The following is a 16,223-nucleotide window of genomic DNA, read 5'->3' as shown; positions in this document are numbered from 1 at the left end:
GAAGGCGGTCTGCTGGAGAATCCCCCTTGCTCGGGGAGGCTGCTCGGTTGCTCCAACCCTGCCTCCCCCTGACTGGGGGGAACCCTGCTTTGTGGAAAGCCATCTGCTTTACCCAGAGTCCTCTGACTTGTGTTAATCTCCCCCAGAAATACCCTCTGAGTTGACGCATAGAGTCATCGTGGGGCGGCCACCCCAGCCCGTGATTGCCTTGACTCTCCTCCTTGTGTCACGTCTCAGATAAAATCAGGACCTGTTCCCACCAGCAGACCCTAGGAGGGTCTCGTCCACCACAGCCCCTCCAAGGAATGCAGACAGATGGAGCAAACCAAAGCACAGGACGCCCATTCGAATCTGAACTTCAAGTAAACCACAAACATCCTTTAGTATACGTTCTGTGTAGTATTGGGGATCTATGTCAACTAAAAAAAAGCACCTGTTGTTTATCTGTGATTCAAATGTAACTGGAGGTCCTGCATTTTTATGTGGCACCCTCAGCCGGCTTCCCTGGACCAGCAGACCCACGGCTGTCACCATAGCACATGGCCCAGACACCCTGGGGCCCCAGAACCCCACCCCCTGTCCTTTGTGGTTCTGCCTGGGAGGGACGTCCTATCCGAGATCAGCCTCAGCCCTCCCTGAGGCACACAGCCCACTCACTGGCCTGAAGGGGGCTCTAGAAAAATCCCAGCTTTTGGAAGTGAAGAGGGCCCAGGTTACAGTCCTGAAATCCCCATCTGGCCCACCTGAGGCCCAGCTTTCCTTCCTGGGAGTGGGTAGGATGGGCACTCGGTTTCATACGCATGTGGCCCTGGGGAGCCAGACTCCGGCTCGCTGGAGCCGCACTGTGCCCCTTGTTCTGTGATCTTGGGCAAAGATCACCGAGAATTTCAAGACAGAAGCGGCAGAGCATTGAAACAAGTGTGGGCCCCTGGGCAGCCTGGCTCCACATCCCCTCCCAGGCCTTCGCTCTCCCAGAGCCCGTGGCCACGGGTATGGCACAGGCCTGGCCTCGCCCCAGCCCCGGTCTCCCGGCTGCGTGCGGACCCCACGGGGCCTCCCCGGCAAAGCCTCCAGCACACAGCATTGATTTACATCCAGGAGGCCTGCCTGGAGGAGGGAGGGCACCTCGTGGTGAGGGCACCTCCCCTCCTCCCCCGGTTCCCAGGGAAGCAGGAGGCCCCCGCCTGCTACAGGGTTGGGGCGTCAGACTTGAGAGGAGCTGAGCGAGCGCGGCCCCGAGGAGGCGTTCTAAGTCCACCCTGCACGCCCACGAGGCCAGCTGCAGTGACCGGGGAGCCGGCCAGCGTGCACAGCCGCACGGACCCCGTGGACGGGCCCGGGCTCCCACGGGTGGGACACCTGACCCGCAGCCCTTGCGATTCCTCACCTAAACCAACCTCCACTGCATTCCTGGGGAAACTGAGGCCAGAGGAAGCAGCTCCCTGTAGATCTGGGGGACTAGAGCCTCAAAGGTCCATGGCCCTGCGGTGGTGGAGTGCGTCCTGCCGCCCTGTGACCTGTTTACGGAGGGCTGTCCCCAGACACACGCCGACACTGCCTTGCTTTGGGTAAAGAGCGTCATAAATATATTTCTGTATAGATAGAATACAATAAATAGCTGGTACAAAACACTAAAACAGCACTGAGCCCGCTTCCGCATCCGGGCTGGCCAGGGCAGTGGGAGAGGGCCACCGCGGACGGTGATGGGGCCCCGCTGGTTTTGAGGTAACATTTTGTGTGAACTTTCCTTTTAAAGAGAAATCCCTGCAGGACGCGCAGACTTGCAGGACAGCACGGGGCTCCAGCGGGCCACCTGCCCGGCCGCCACGGTTACCGGGACAGCGAGGCGGACAGGTGTCCCCGCCGGGTGTGGGTCGGGGACGGCCGAACGCTGGCTCCCCCAGGCCTCTGTGTGGGGTGCGGGGGTGCCATCAGCCCGTCCTCAGCTTCAGTACGCGGGAGCGGGGCTCCTTGGCGCTGGAGTAGAGGAGGTAGGAGCCGGCCGCGGTGCGGAACGCCTCCCAGTCCCTGCAGCCGAAGGTCGGGAGGCTGTGCACGGCCACGAAGCCCTCGTAGCCCTGCCACCTGCGGGAGACACGCGGTCAGCCTCGCCCCTGCAGGCCGAGCGGGGAAGCGCAGTGGCGCCCTCTCCAGGCCTGCGTCTGTCCCTCCGCCCCCCCACCCGCCCCGGCTGCACAAGCCCCCCGCGCCATACTCAGCCTGCAAAGAGGGAAACTGAGGCCTGGAATGGGCCCCCTGCCCTGTCCAAGACCCCGCAGCTCTGGGCGGGGGGACATGGACAGGATCCTGGCCGTGCCAGAAGGTTAATTGTCGGGGCTGAGCTGGAACCTCCCCCCACTCCTGGGGCCGGTGTGCACAGCGAGCGCGCGCCCCAAACGCACACCCGTCACCACACCGGCGTGGCGCCCCCCTGTTTTCAACGGGGGTAGCAGCTCCTGGCGCTGGACGACCCGCCCCCACCCCCACCCCGCCGTCATGCCTCCCGCAGAGTCAGGGTTCTAGGCTTTGCCCCCCAAAGGGATCCACGGGCGGGTGGTTCCCGAGGGTGGAGTCCCTAGGGCGGGGCGCCTGGGTCAAAGGGCAGGAGTGTTTTCGTTTGGGTATTTGTCCAGGTGACTTCCCGGGGAGGCTGGGTGGTTCCTGTCCCGACGGCCTCCGTGTGCCGTCCTCCGGCTTCGAGGAAACAGCTCTTCATGCTCACTCACAGTTTTTGCATTTTCTTCCTGTCATTCCTGTTCATATCCTTGCCCATGTCTCCCAATTAAGACAGTCTTTTATCAATTTGTACAGGTTGCTTTTCTGTCAAATGTGTGGTCAGTTGTTTTCTTTGATTTTGAGTGGGATGCCTTTTCCGCAGAAACCCTGAAGGCTAGGGAGTCGCCCTGGCGGCCTCCGCCGGCCTCGTCTGAGGAGGTCCCCGAGACCTCCCGTGCAACTGCGCGGTCAAAGTCACCTTAGCCTTTCCGCTAATGTTTCTGCTGTTTGAGTTTTTACATTTACATTGTTAAACCCTGTGAAGTTTATTTTTCTACATAATATGAAGCAGGCTACAGCTTTGTTTTCCTCCAGACAGACAGGAAGTTACCTACAAGCACGCGTCCTTTTCCCATTGACCAGAAACACGCCACCAGTCGCGTTACAGGATGTAAACCGCGGGCTCCCCTCTGGGCTGTGTGCTACTCCACCTTCACGCTTGCTTTCGGCAGAAACCATCTGCTGTCTCCAAGCGGCGGGAGCCTCCTTCACTATTCTTCTTTTTCAAAATTTTCTTGGCGACCTTTGAAAATCTATTCTTCCACATGAATTTTAACACTCCTTTGTCATGTTGAAAACTCTACTTTCTAATAAGTTAGAAGGTCTAAAGAAAATCAATGGTTTTTCTAGTAAGATACGGACGACCCAGATCGTCTGGAGAGGAGGTGAAAAGCCCGGTTGCACCAGTAACCATGGGAGAAATCGGGGAAGTTGCTCGAGAGACACCCCCGGAAAGAAGCCAAGCCCAGGCGGCTTTATAGCAGAGTTTAAGCTAACCGCAGAGAAAACAGATCCTACTATCTGAACTACCCCAGTCCGTGGGTGTAGGTAGAAAACTCTGCATGTGTATTTATTGAGTTGGGCTCCAGATCAAATGGGATAAGGGTAAGTCCCCAGAAGAAAACTGCAGTCCAACTCGTGTGCTATTATGGACGCAAACACTTGAAGTCAGTCCCGTGCGCTGGGAAGACGGCAGCTTCCTGAGCCGTCGAGATTGTTCTGGAATTTCTAGCTAATTAAGAAAACTAGTAAGGAGCACAAACATTAGAGATCAAGAGGCAGAGTGGCTTGTACTCACGGATGTAATTATACCCCTAGAAGTGCCACGAGACTCTTCTTAAGAAAAGCTAGCAGACCTGAGATGATAATTTGGTTGGGCGGCTAAACACAACAGTTAACTCGTGATAAGCAGCTGGAAATGGAAAGGAAAAGGCCCCAGGTGTTGTACTTACAAAACTTGAAAGCCTCCCAGAGCAAATTTAATGCTAAGGCCCAGCGCCTATATGAGGACACGCAAACGCGTACTGAAGGGATAAAGGGAGAGACCCACCACGGTCCTGGACGGGAACATCTCATAGAATAAATTACCAAGAACTCTCCAAGTACGGTGTGGGAAGTCTGCAGCACGGGCCAGAATGCAGAGGTGGCCGTCAGTGGGATCCGCGGGCCACGTCCCACCCCAGGGCGTGACCCAGGCTCAGCCTGCAACTCGCTACAGCGGGTGGTCACCTGCCCTTCAGGGAGGGTGAGCCCCTCACCCCCCCAGGGAAACTCAGGTGACGAGGAAGGGGGCAGCCTTTGGAGGCTCTTTACCTGTAAATAATACTGTTTACAGAGAAGGTGTTTCCATCAAAGGAGTTTGCAACCACCAGGAAATAATCTTCTCCCACCGAGAAAAACTCCCAGTCCAGAGCACTGTGGAGACAGGGGAGCGCACGTGAGTGAACCCCGGGGCGCTGGCTCCAAGCCAGTCCCCCTAATCCCAGAACCCAGGGGCCCCATGCCACCCCAAGGTCCAGAGCGATTTTCTCACACGTTGAATAGGGTCTATTCCAGGGAAGTGCAAACCAGTTGTTTAAAATTTTTTAAAACATTTTTAAAATTTATAAAATACAACTAGCATGAAATGTGCCGTCTTAACCATCCTCAAGTGTACGGTTCAGTGGTGCTGAGTACGTTCATAACACCGTGCAACCATCACCAGCATCCGTCTGCAGGAGAAAGTCCCAAACCCAACCTCTGTCCCCATTAAACACTAACCAGCTCCCCCAGCCCTGGCGCCCCCACCCTACCCTCCGTCTCTGAGTTCAAGTGCTCGGGGGGCCTCGTATGGGTGGAGTTACACCGTATTTGGTGGCGGCCCATCTCACTGAGCATGGTGTCCCCAGGGTCTGTGTGTGGTGGCCTGGGTCACCGTCCCTCCCTTTAAGCCTGGCTGATACCGCGCTATGTGGAGGGACCCGTTTGCTCATCTGTTCATCCATCCGTGGACGGTGGGCTCGCTCAGTGCTGCGGTGGAATGTGGGCCAAATCTCTCACTCTAAAGCAGTGGAAGGAATCAGAGAAGAGGTCCCAAGCCTGCGGTCACTCCAGGGGGGCGTGCAGGACCCCCCCCCCCCGGAGGCAGGGTTTGAGGACACTGGCTGTGAGGTCACCCATTTGCCCCGTGGCTCCTTGCCTGATACTGGTTTGGGGACCGACAGAGAAACGTTCTCCTACGTTCGGAAGCTGTATTTCTTACTGCAAACCCACGCACTGCATTCTTCTGAGGTGGGGAAGCCGGGCCCCCCGCGTGCAGCAAGCGGGGCTCAGCTGGGCGCTGGAGGCCAGGCCTGTGTGTCTGTGTGCGGCCACTCAGAGCTGCGGCCTGTTCAGGCAGCAGAAGGCCACCCTCTCCCAGTGGACACTTGCCTCCGGGTCCCTTCCCTGTGGGGACCGAGGGCGCTGGCCTTGAGCAGGGGCCTCAAACGGGCCCCTGGGACACTCGGGGGCAGGGCTGAGGCCAGCAGGGGCCCCACCTCTACCCTCTTCCACCAGCAGGACCGTATCTGGGCCACCTCGAGTAACGACCAGCTATGATTCTATGATTCAGCCCCGAAGTAATGATTATAACCAGTATTGACTCTATGATTCAGCCCCTGCTGTGCTCCCTGAGGCGCGGTCGTGGGTGGCGGGCGTGCGGTGCCGCGGGCATCCGTCCGCCAGCCGAGATGGGGAGAAGCTCACACTGTCTGCATCGCGGCTCCTACCAGACGCCGGGTTTGCTTGAGCGCAGCAGGAAGTGAGCCGTCTGGCCGTGAGTCCCTGCTGGGCCCCCAAAGCGGGTGTATTTCCATTCTGCGGAGCCACGCCATTCGGTCAAAGGTGGAAAGAATCCAAATGTCCATCAGCGGGGGAGGGATGGGGTCCACGAATGGATCTACCCGCATGATGGAATATCGCTCAGCCGGGAAAAGCCATCACGTGGAGGAACCTTGAGGCCGCGGCCGAGGAGAGCAGCCGGGCACCAGAGGTTGCCTCCCACATGATTCCACGCGGACAAAACGTCCAGGACTGGGAACGAAAGTAGACGGCTGGCTGCTGGGGCGGGGGGGGAGGGGTGACAGCTGAATGGTAGGGGGTTTCCTCTTGGGGTGATGAAAACGGCCTAAAACCCCCTGGTGATGGTTGCACAGATCTGTGGATTTAATAAAAATCACTGAACTGCAGCAAACAAACAGAGCGCACAGTTGGAAAGCAGGTAGAGCCAAGGTGACAAATAGGAGCCCCAGAGTCACTCAGCTGTGGCTGGAGGAGGTTCGCACATGCGGTGCTCTGAGGCCACAGTGCACCCCGACAGATGTGGACACGCGTGCACGTCAGAGCCACTGTGCGGCTCCGGGATCGCGTGCCAGGCTCCGGCCGAGCCGCTCCGTGGGCCCTGCCCTTCCCACCCGCCCCCGCCGCGAGGCGTACCTGCAGGTGGGAATCTCCTGGAACTTGACGAAGGTCTGCGCGGTGACATTCAGCTCATAGATGACCGAGTTGACGACGTAGGAATCATTGTGCGCTTGCATCTCCACGTCGTAGCTGTGACTGTTAGCGACTGCGAGGAAGACCCTCTCTCCAATGTGGAAGACCTCCCAGTCCGCGGCGCCGAACGTCTGGGACAGAGCGAGAAGGAGGGACGGGCGACCCTCAGCAGTGTCCCAGCGCTGCCCCGGGGCCACACAGCTAACCCACAGACACAGCTCGGGCACCCACGGCGCGGCAGATCTCGGACCGGCGGCGCTCCCCAGTCTGGCTTTGCTCACCTCCCAGCCTCACTACCACCACCCCTGTCATGAGTGTGGGTGCCCAAACGCACCCAAACCCAAAGAGCTCATCTGTGCAAAGTGCTTCTCAGCCTTCCGTGCCTCCCACTCCCCTACCCCTGATGCTGCCCGTCCTGCAAGGTCCAGCTGCTGAAACACCTCTTCCAGGGAGCCTTCCCTGCTTCCTCCAGTCCCAGCTCTGACCTCCGAAGCAACCTCTAGACACTTGTGTTTTGGACCACATGCTGTCCCTGGACTGAGGCTTTCCCTGGATTCCATCAACAGCATCTCTGGGCTCCCGTGCATGCTGTTCCTCCATAAATCTCTTATCAGCCTCGAGGGTGAGGTGCGCATGGAGAAACAAGGCTGGTATGCGAATGGTGAGCTGTGGAGCCTTTGCCCAGAGCTCAAGCTGCATGAACTGATTTGCACGTGGGGCTCACGAGGAGGACGTTTATGTCTAGGGTGTGGCCAGCATCTCAGGGATTATGGTGGTGCAGGTGCACAGGGAAGGAGAGGACCAGAGGAGTCCAGATCCAGGCTCTGAGTCTGAGCCCTGAAGAGAGAGGGTGGGGGTGGAAATGGGTGGAGACATTTTTCTGGGGAAACAAAGGGTCGGTGCAGGGAGAGGCCCTTTGGGCAACCACATAGGAAGACCACAAATGGTGGGGGTTGAGCAGGAGAGGGAGAGCATGGCTCCCCGTGGCGGGTCTGTGGCTGATGGAAGAGCATGCAAACGCCCTCGGGGAGCCTGAGCCACAGGCTCAGGAGTGACGCTGCCGGGCTCTCCATCCCCATGTCAGCAGAAAGGGGGTTCCATTGACCCCATCTGTCCCCATGGGCTGCAGAAGCTCCAGTGGCTCACTTTGCATTGAAATTGTCTTTGAAAGTTTGCCTCCTGACTTTCAGCTTCTGAGGCAGGCTACCATGGCCCTCCTGCTGACAGCAATTGCAAACGCAGTTGTGCGGGCAACCTTTTGAAGGTTCTGGACAGTGGCCAAGGGCAGGCAGACACTGGAGGGGCCGTGACCCCTGAACCAAGGGAATCACAGGCACATGGTGCATGTTTGTCTGACTTTCCCTCTGAGGACTCCTCACCCCACGCCACATGACCACGGCACTCGAGTGGGTGCACCAGGCTGGCTGGCTGGGGGTCCCCAGGAGAGAGTCTGGAGCTTCCAAAGTGGCTAGAAATGGCAGGGGAATATCCGAGAGAGGAGGGAGCCCCGGAAGGGGGAGCCCCAACGTCGCCATGTTAACCTCTCTCAAGTTTTTGTCCAGCTCCTGAGCTGCACACCTGGGGCCAGCGTCCAGGGACCCAGGGACAAACAAGTCGAGAGGCTAGAGGCTCACGCAGAAGGCAGGTGTGATCTACAACTGAGAGAAGAAACTGAACAGAAATGTACCAACAGCCACAAACACTGAAGCTGGCAGACGCAGACTCTCCGATGAGTACAACGAGAGCCTCTGGGGAAATACGCACGCGGCGAGCAAGGAATGGGGACGTCCGGGCAGCTGTGAACACTGCAGCAGCCGAAGAGCAATCCCGTGACTGAAATGTAATATCTAGATTCAAACATTCACGGGATGGGACCGACAGCCCCCCGGCCGTCCAGAAGGGACAATCAGGGAACCGAAGGGACACCAACAGGAATTACCCAAACGGAAGCACACAAAGGGGGAAAAAGGTTCTCATACACGTGAACAGAACCCATGCTCCGTGGGATGATATGAGGTGACCTAACCCACAGGTGAGTGGAGTCCCCAAAGGGAAGGAAAAGGAGACAGAAGGAAACATTTACATGCATGAGGGCTAAAATATTTCCAAATTTGATTAAAAACACCAAACCACAGATCCAAGAAGATCAGAGACCCAGAGGAGAATAAATACAAAGATCCACGCCTGGACACAGGCAGCTGACAAAGAAGACAGAGCGAGAAGCCTGAAGGCAGCGGGAGAAGACACGTCCGGGACTGCAGGGCACGGCGACACCGGGGACGAGGGAAGCTCAGTGTCCACGGAAAAACATCCTCAGCATCATCGAACGGAAAACATGTAAGCCCTGAATTCTAAAACCGGTGAAAATAGCCTTCACAAATGAAGGCCGGCTAAGGTCATTTTCAGACAGACTGACAGAACGAACTGCCAGGGGGCCCGCTTTACGGGGAAGGCTGGAGGCGGCCGCGGGGGCAGGCGAGGGTGTGCGGGCGGATGCGCGGCCCCGGGGAGGTGAGCTCGGGGCGCACGCGGCCCGCGGAGCGTGCACGGGTGGCGGGGACCCTGTGCTGTTCCAGCCGTTACTCCTGCACACCAATAATGAAGACGCAAGAAAAAGTAAAATGTGGGCAAAGACCTGAATAGGTATTTCACAAATGAAACTACAGGAAGCCAGCAAATGGGGGGGTGGGGACGTGCCCACTGTCTCTGGTCCCCGGAATTACAACTTTGAAGACACGGAGAGACCGCTTCATACCAAATGTGTAAAACCAAAAATACTGGCAGAAGCCAACGTGTCCTCCTCCTCTTGGACCCTCCGTGTGGCCAAGGCGGAGCCCGGAGGAGGCGCTCGGTGCACTCCAGGTCCACCTGCCCTGCGGAGGGGCGCAGGGGGAGCCGCGCGAGGGAGGAAAGCGTGGGGTCGGCAGCGTGTGAGGCCCCGGGCACGGGTGGAAGGCGGACGGTCCGTTCCTTCCTCCCCAGGGTAACTTTCAGCTTTTCCCGCTGCCCAGACAGTCGGCACGGGATAACACACCCAGGGTCCGTGTTCCACAGCCTCCCCCGAAGCAAGAGAGAGACTGGTTTTCAGGACTTTAGGTCCGTCTGAGGCACGTCCCTTTGCCGTGTAGCTGCCGCAGCAAGCCGAGGGCAGGAAGTCGCCCCCAAACCTTAAAGAAGGCCTCCCCGCCGGCCGCCGTGCCCCCTCACACAGGGACACTCCTCGTGTTTGGGCAGCAGGTAGCTGTTAGCACCCTCCCTCCTGTACATTTTGGGGTCACGCTCAGGGCCGGGGTCTCAGAGGATTTCTGTTGCATCAACTAGGGCCCGGGCCCAGGGACGCAGGGATGCCCAAGGCCACGCAGTGGGTAGGCTGGGGACTGGGCTGCTTCCCTGGGGACAGTGCGTCCCGCCTGCGGGCAGGTCCTCCCTGTGCGGTCCCGGGTCGTCCCGGCTGGACCAGAGCTGGCTACACTGCGGGAGCACCCTGGGTCCACCACTGCGTCCCAATGCCCAGCGAGGCCCGTGCTCGAGGGACATCTCACATTCCAGACCAGCCAGGGCCAGGCTTCACATGCCTCCCTCTCCTTGGCACACCTGTCACCTGCTTGGATGTCGCTGTCCCCACATGCAAACTCGGGGTGTGCGGCCCAGCCTGTCTGCTTGTCCCCCGGACGACCGGCCAACCCCAGCCACGGGCCAAAGAACAAGCTCTGCGGGTCGAGGTGGCATTTTCCCCACGCCCAGCAGAGGGTGCCGTGGTCTGCCGTGGCCGCCAACCCGGCCGGTCGCGGAGCACAGTCCTCCCGCAGCCCCTGAATGGGCTCCTAGTCCGGGGCCTCCAGAAACGGGTCTGGCCGGTCCTGAGGAGCAGAAACAGGTGAGTTTCAGCTAAAAGAATAAGACTCACTAGGACAAGGACAAAGAGGCCAGGACGCCTGGTGGTCACTGACTCCGTGCAGGCTCCAGGAGCTGGGCTAAGGCTCCTTTGGATGAGTGTGTCCTCTCCTCACTGCGGCTCCATGAGGTGGCACTATTTCTGTCCCCTGGGCCCGCCTCACAGCATCCATGCAGGCTCAGAGACACTTGGGGCCCATGGAGCCGTCAGCATTGTCCACAGGACACCTGCTAGGGACCCACACCTGTGCAGAGAGTCACACAGGGCAGCTCTGCGACTCCTCAGGAGCCTCACGGGAGTCGTCAGCCCGCTAGACCACAGGCTCCCTCCAGCCCTGTGCGGAGGACACCACGCCCCTGGGAAACTGCACGGATCTGCACGCACACACATACATATGCACACATGCACACACACCGAAGTGTGCCTGCATGCACACTCATGCACCTGTGCACACACATGCACACCCACACACATACACCTGCACGTGCCTGCATGCACACACCCACACCCACACACATCCGTGCATGCACATGCCTGCATACACACACGTGCACACACCTGCGTGTGCTTGCACACTCGTGCACCGATATGCATACGTCCACACCTGAACACATATACACCTGCACGTGCCTGCATGCACACACAGGCACACACGTGCACACACCTGCGTGTGCTTGCACACTTGTGCACCGATATGCATACATCCACACCTGAACACATATAACCTGCACGTGCCTGCATGCACACACAGGCACACACGTGCACACACCTGCGTGTGCTTGCACACTTGTGCACCGATATGCGTACATCCACACCTGAACACATATACACCTGCACGTGCCTGCATGCACACACAGGCACACACGTGCACACACCTGCGTGTGCTTGCACACTTGTGCACCGATATGCGTACATCCACACCTGAACACATATAACCTGCACGTGCCTGCATGCACACGCAGGCACACGCTTCCACACACACACAACCGTACGTGCTGCATGCATGCTCGTGCACCTGTGTACACACACGCACACACCTGCACACACGCACACACGTGCACACACGCACACACACGTGCACACCCTTGCAGTACAAGTGGCCGGCAGGTGGTCTGAGGAGAGGCTCTCCCCAGGTGCCAGGGCTTCCTCCCAGCTCCAAGTTGCGTGCTCCTCAGCCTGTTCCCTCGCCTTCAGTCCCAGCATGGGAGGTGTGTACAGATGGGGGGCTGAGGAGGGGCTGTGGGCGGCTCCGGGAGCACCGGCAGAGGAGGTCCCATAGGCAAGGAGGAAGGCCGAGGGTGTGGTGGCAGCAGGAAGGAGCACTCAGGTGTGTGTGTGGTTTAGAGGGGTCCTCATCCTGCCTCCGGTCCGTGTGTCCCCCCCGATACTGCAAGGACGGGGGTATCTCATCCAGTTTGAATTCCAGATAAACAATGATTTTTCAGCCTGTGTGTATCCCATGCACTACTGGGGACACGCTTTTACTAAAAAATTATTCATCATTTACCCAGAATGTAAACTGAGCTAGGCATCCGGTATTTCATGTGGGCAGAGGGTGGCAGAGACCCACAGGAGGCCTCCCCGGGGTCGCAGCCGCTGGCCGTCAGTGACCCCTCCTCCCCACACAGGGCTGCCAGAGCCCCTCACAGAACAGGGCCAACCCCTGCGCCCTCAGCCATAGGCCGGGCTCCTCCCGCTTGGAAGCCAGAGTGGGGAGCGTCTTTGCCCACGGCTGCGCCAGCCTGGGCAGGGGGCACAGGGGACCTGGGGCCTGATGTCAGGTGGCTCCTGAGTTCTAGGTGCAGTAGGGACTCATCAGAGAGAGAAGAAATTCCCACATCAAACAGCCCTGCCAAACCCTGCCTGGCACCTGGTGAGGTGGCCAGGCACCTGCTGGGCTGGGCGGGCTCCCCCTTCCCAGCGGGATTCCCCTGGTGCCTGCCCGACAGCCCCCGGCACGGTGCCTGGCAGGCTGCCCGAGTGCCTGGCCGGGATGATGGCGCTTTGGGGACTCGGCAGCCAGGCGCCCCTGGAGTCCCTGATGGCCTCCCTCAAGGGTGGGTGGGCTCCCAGTAATCAGAGGATCAGGCTGGGCCAGGAGGCCCTTGGGTTCTGGCTTCGATGGAGCAAAGAATCGAGGTCTGGGAGTGCCTGGGGAGCCGAACAGGGAGGCAGGGCGTGCTGCCAGGGGGAGACAGGCCGCCCCCCAGAGGGCTCCGGGGTGGGGATGCCGCTGTCCTCACGGCAGGCAGTTGGCCAGGGTGGGTGAGGGTCCCATCCTGGGAGGCTGGAGGGGGGCAGCACCCTCCCTGGCCGACTTCTGGGCCCCCTCCCCGGCTGCCTGCCCCCTGAGCAAACAGAAGGCGCCAGGAGGAAGCCCCCTTCCCAGGGCCGTCCAGCAGTGCTGACCGCCGAGGGGCGCTCACACCACCCAGCTCTCAGGTGCAGATCTCAACCCAACGTTCTTGCCTGTCTTCCGACTCCTTCCTGGATGTTTACATGCTCTGTGGAAACGAAGTTCTGAGAAGCCCCCAGTTTCACCCGCCGCCCCCACACACACACCCGCTGACCACCGGGCAGCCCCTCTGCCCGTCCCTCCCCCTGCCAGATGCCCCGAGTCCCTTGCACTTCAGACTCTCTCCGCCCGGGGTCCCGTGGGCACTCGGCCGGCCCCTCACACCCATCAGGCCGCCTCCTGAGCAACAAACCCCGACGTGGTCAACTGCTCCCCCTCCCCTCCCCTCCCCCTCCACGCTGGGTCCACATGTGATGACCGTGACCACAGGCCCCACAGCCAGTGAGCTCAGGGGGCAGAAATCCCAGCAGCTGGCGGCTGGATTTCCCGTGGATGGAGTTTGCGCCCTCTTGGACACACCCAGCTCCGGCCTCCTTTGCTCTAAGATGATGAAGAGACCAAGTCATTGGAGCCTTGGTCTCTGCCGCCTGCAGGAAGGTTCTGGAATTCCTGGTGAGAGAGGTGGGGCTGGAGAATGTGTCCCAGGGTGAGCAGCCAGCCTCCCATTCACATTGGCCACAAAGCCTGGACAGCCGGGGCTCCCTCCTGAGCTGAACTCGACGCCCACCGCCCCCCGGCTCCTTCCCAGCACAGTCCGTGTGCACGCTCCTCAAGCACCCTCTGCCCCCCATGTCCAGAAAAGGCCCCCACGAGGTCAGCACCTCTCCGAGCACACAGGCTTTCAAAGCACCCAGGGCCTGCTTCAAAGCTCATGGTCACAAAGATATTGCAAAACTTCAAACAGTAAACACACTAAGGCAATGCCAGGCCCTAAAAGGATTTAAACACAATGCGAAAAATGCTGGCAAAACATGAAAGTGGGATTTTCTGGGGTTTGAGGCGTTATCGAGGCGTGAGGAGATGGGGCGTGTAAGGGAAGGACTTTGGGCAGGGTATGACGCTGCTGGCCGCCCCAGGGCCTCCCTGGGCAGCCTGCAAGGTCGGGGGACAGCAGCCCCCAGAGTTCTGGCTCCTGGGACAGCCCCCCGCAGACCGGCCGCTACCTTCGGGGCTGGCTTGTGTACCGCCAATGTGGCTGAGGATGGAGTCCTGAAGCCACGTTCCAGGAACGTCTCCTACCTGCCCTCCAGAGCAGGCTACGACCCTGGGTGAGTCCGCTCAGCAACACTCAGTCTCCTGTCCTGACCCCACTGATAGAGAGCTGGGGGTCTCTCAGAGGGACAAGCCGCACACACGGGCACAGGGAGGAGACACACGTCCCCAGGGACCCCTTCCAGGGCCCCGGGCCAGACTTCAGGCTTCCCCCCCAAACGATGGGGCCTTGTATGGATGGACTGGCTCCTCCACGCACCACCTGTGTCCCCGGCTGGGTCCCCTCACTTCCCACCTCAGTGTCCTCATCTGTGAAATGGACCTGAAGGGGACTCATGAGCCAGCTAAGCGAGGGCAACCGCAGACCTCCCTTTAAATATTTGCTCTGCAAATGGCAGAAAGGCTTTTCAGAGGGGGAGGCAAGAACGGTTGCCATTGGTGGAAATCCCAGGGTTTCTGGCATGAGGCTGTCAGGAACAGGAAAAACCACTCCCCAAGCACAGGGCAGGGCCCACGGCCATCTGGTCTTGCTGGTCTGGGAGCCCAGCCTGCCGTGCCGGGCCTGGGCCCCTGCCTGGGGGCTGTGGGTGACTGTCCCCGTTAGGGGGTCCCAGGGAGACCTCTCTGACTCCTGGAGCTCTAGGAAGACAATATGGGGCCCATACCCTCCTTCACCTTCCCTTGCCCTTGTCCCTCTACTAAGGAACCCCAACATAAGTACTCAGTGTCGGACCCCAGACCAAGCCTGCAGACTCTGTCCACAGGGTGACTCCAGGATCGAGATGTCGCTGTTGGCACTTACGGTGCCCTGGCCGCCTCCCAATGTCACTCTCGTGGAGCCTAGCCCTTCTTGGGGGTTTCAGTGGTGGGAGGAGCTCCGTGCCACCCTGGGGACGGTCCCCACATGCAGATCATGCCTGCACCTTCATTCTTCCAACCTGTCTTCACACCTGTCAGCCCACGCGTCCATGCAGTCCTCCTCTTCCCTAATCGTCCCTCCTGGACTCTCCCCCTCAGGCCATCGGGACTGTCCTGCTGGAACTTGCCTTCACCCCCGTCCTTGGTTGGAGCCACAGTTCCGATTCTGACTCCCTGTGTCTGGAGACTCCCGCGTGGGCAGGTGCACACCTCGAGGACAGCACCTCCCCCACATTCCCCGGGTCCCATGCAGCTGCGCCGGCTCATGTGACCAGTGCTGGCCAATGGGCGCCGACACTGAGCTGGGGGTGATGGCCAGTGGGGGGCTTCCCGCGTCCCCACGGATGGAGCAGCCACATGGCAGAAGAGACCCGGGGACCCTCATGGCGCTTCACCCCGGTGAGGACTAACCCTTGGTGGCGAGAAGCCACGGACACTTGTAGTGGCCTGGGCTCCTTCTCCCGCCCACAGCACGGCACACAGAATTCAGACTGAAAGTGGTGTCCTTTGGAACCCGGGTGAGAAACCCGCGGCACGCGGCGGCCTGGGCCTCTCTGAGCTGGTCTCCAGGGCCAGCGCCCCCAGCTGACGGGGCGTTCCCAGGTCCGGGGAGCCCCTCGATGGCCCCAATGCTCTCTGCTCCCGCGTCCCTCCTTCTGGATCCCCCGGGTCGATCCCCTCTGTCTGCCTCATCTTCTCGTTCTACATTCTAGAAGCTTCCCTGGCCTTGATTTTCCAGTCCGGTTGACGAGTATCTTCTTGTAAGGCCGGCAACTATAATTTTAATACCCAAGAACTCTGTCCTTTCATGGCATTCTCTATTGACTCTATAAATGTGATGTCTTCTTGAATACTTCTGAAGGTAATTAGAATTTAAAAGGTAATTAGGGTAATTACAATCACCTGAGGGCAATTACAATTTTTAAAATTCCTTGTGTTCCTAGAGTTAGCTTGGTTTGGTCCAGTGCGGGTGTACGTCTACACTTGAGCTTGACTATTTCATGTTTCGGGTCCTTTACCAAACACCTGGGGACCCCTCGATGTCCGCTCACGGTCACTGATGAGGACGGTGGTGGGCGGCATCTGTCCGAGGCAGGTGGCGCCTCCAGGAGCGGCGGCATCTGGCTGTGGCCTGGACGAAGACAGCTTCCTAACTTGGCCTTTTGTTCAAGTGTAGGAGATTTAGGATCACGGTGTTGGTAGCCGCAGGATGATAATCTCCCAAATGCGATCCCAACCCACAGCAGGAACTCGATTCCTTCCAAATGCGTGGTT

The 16,223-nt window shown here is 59.3% G+C and overlaps 1 protein-coding gene across 1 annotated transcript in view; it reads right to left on the bottom strand.

Annotated features, from left to right (window-relative positions):
* Positions 1-1,841: 1,841 nt before the first annotated feature.
* Positions 1,842-16,223, bottom strand: part of TSPEAR (thrombospondin type laminin G domain and EAR repeats) — a 55,809-nt gene continuing 41,427 nt past the window's right edge. Inside the window, exons 10-12 of the mRNA XM_036097254.2 lie at positions 6,511-6,698; positions 4,369-4,470; positions 1,842-2,085 (exon numbers count right to left, since the gene is read on the bottom strand). Coding sequence (XP_035953147.2) covers positions 1,932-2,085; positions 4,369-4,470; positions 6,511-6,698 — 444 coding nt within the window. The 3' untranslated portion in view covers positions 1,842-1,931. The remainder of the gene's footprint in view (positions 2,086-4,368; positions 4,471-6,510; positions 6,699-16,223) is intronic.

Source organism: Halichoerus grypus, chromosome 1 (assembly GCF_964656455.1).
Source record: "Halichoerus grypus chromosome 1, mHalGry1.hap1.1, whole genome shotgun sequence".
Classification (NCBI taxonomy): Eukaryota; Metazoa; Chordata; class Mammalia; order Carnivora; family Phocidae; genus Halichoerus; species Halichoerus grypus.
This window is presented reverse-complemented; position numbering and strand designations above follow the sequence as displayed.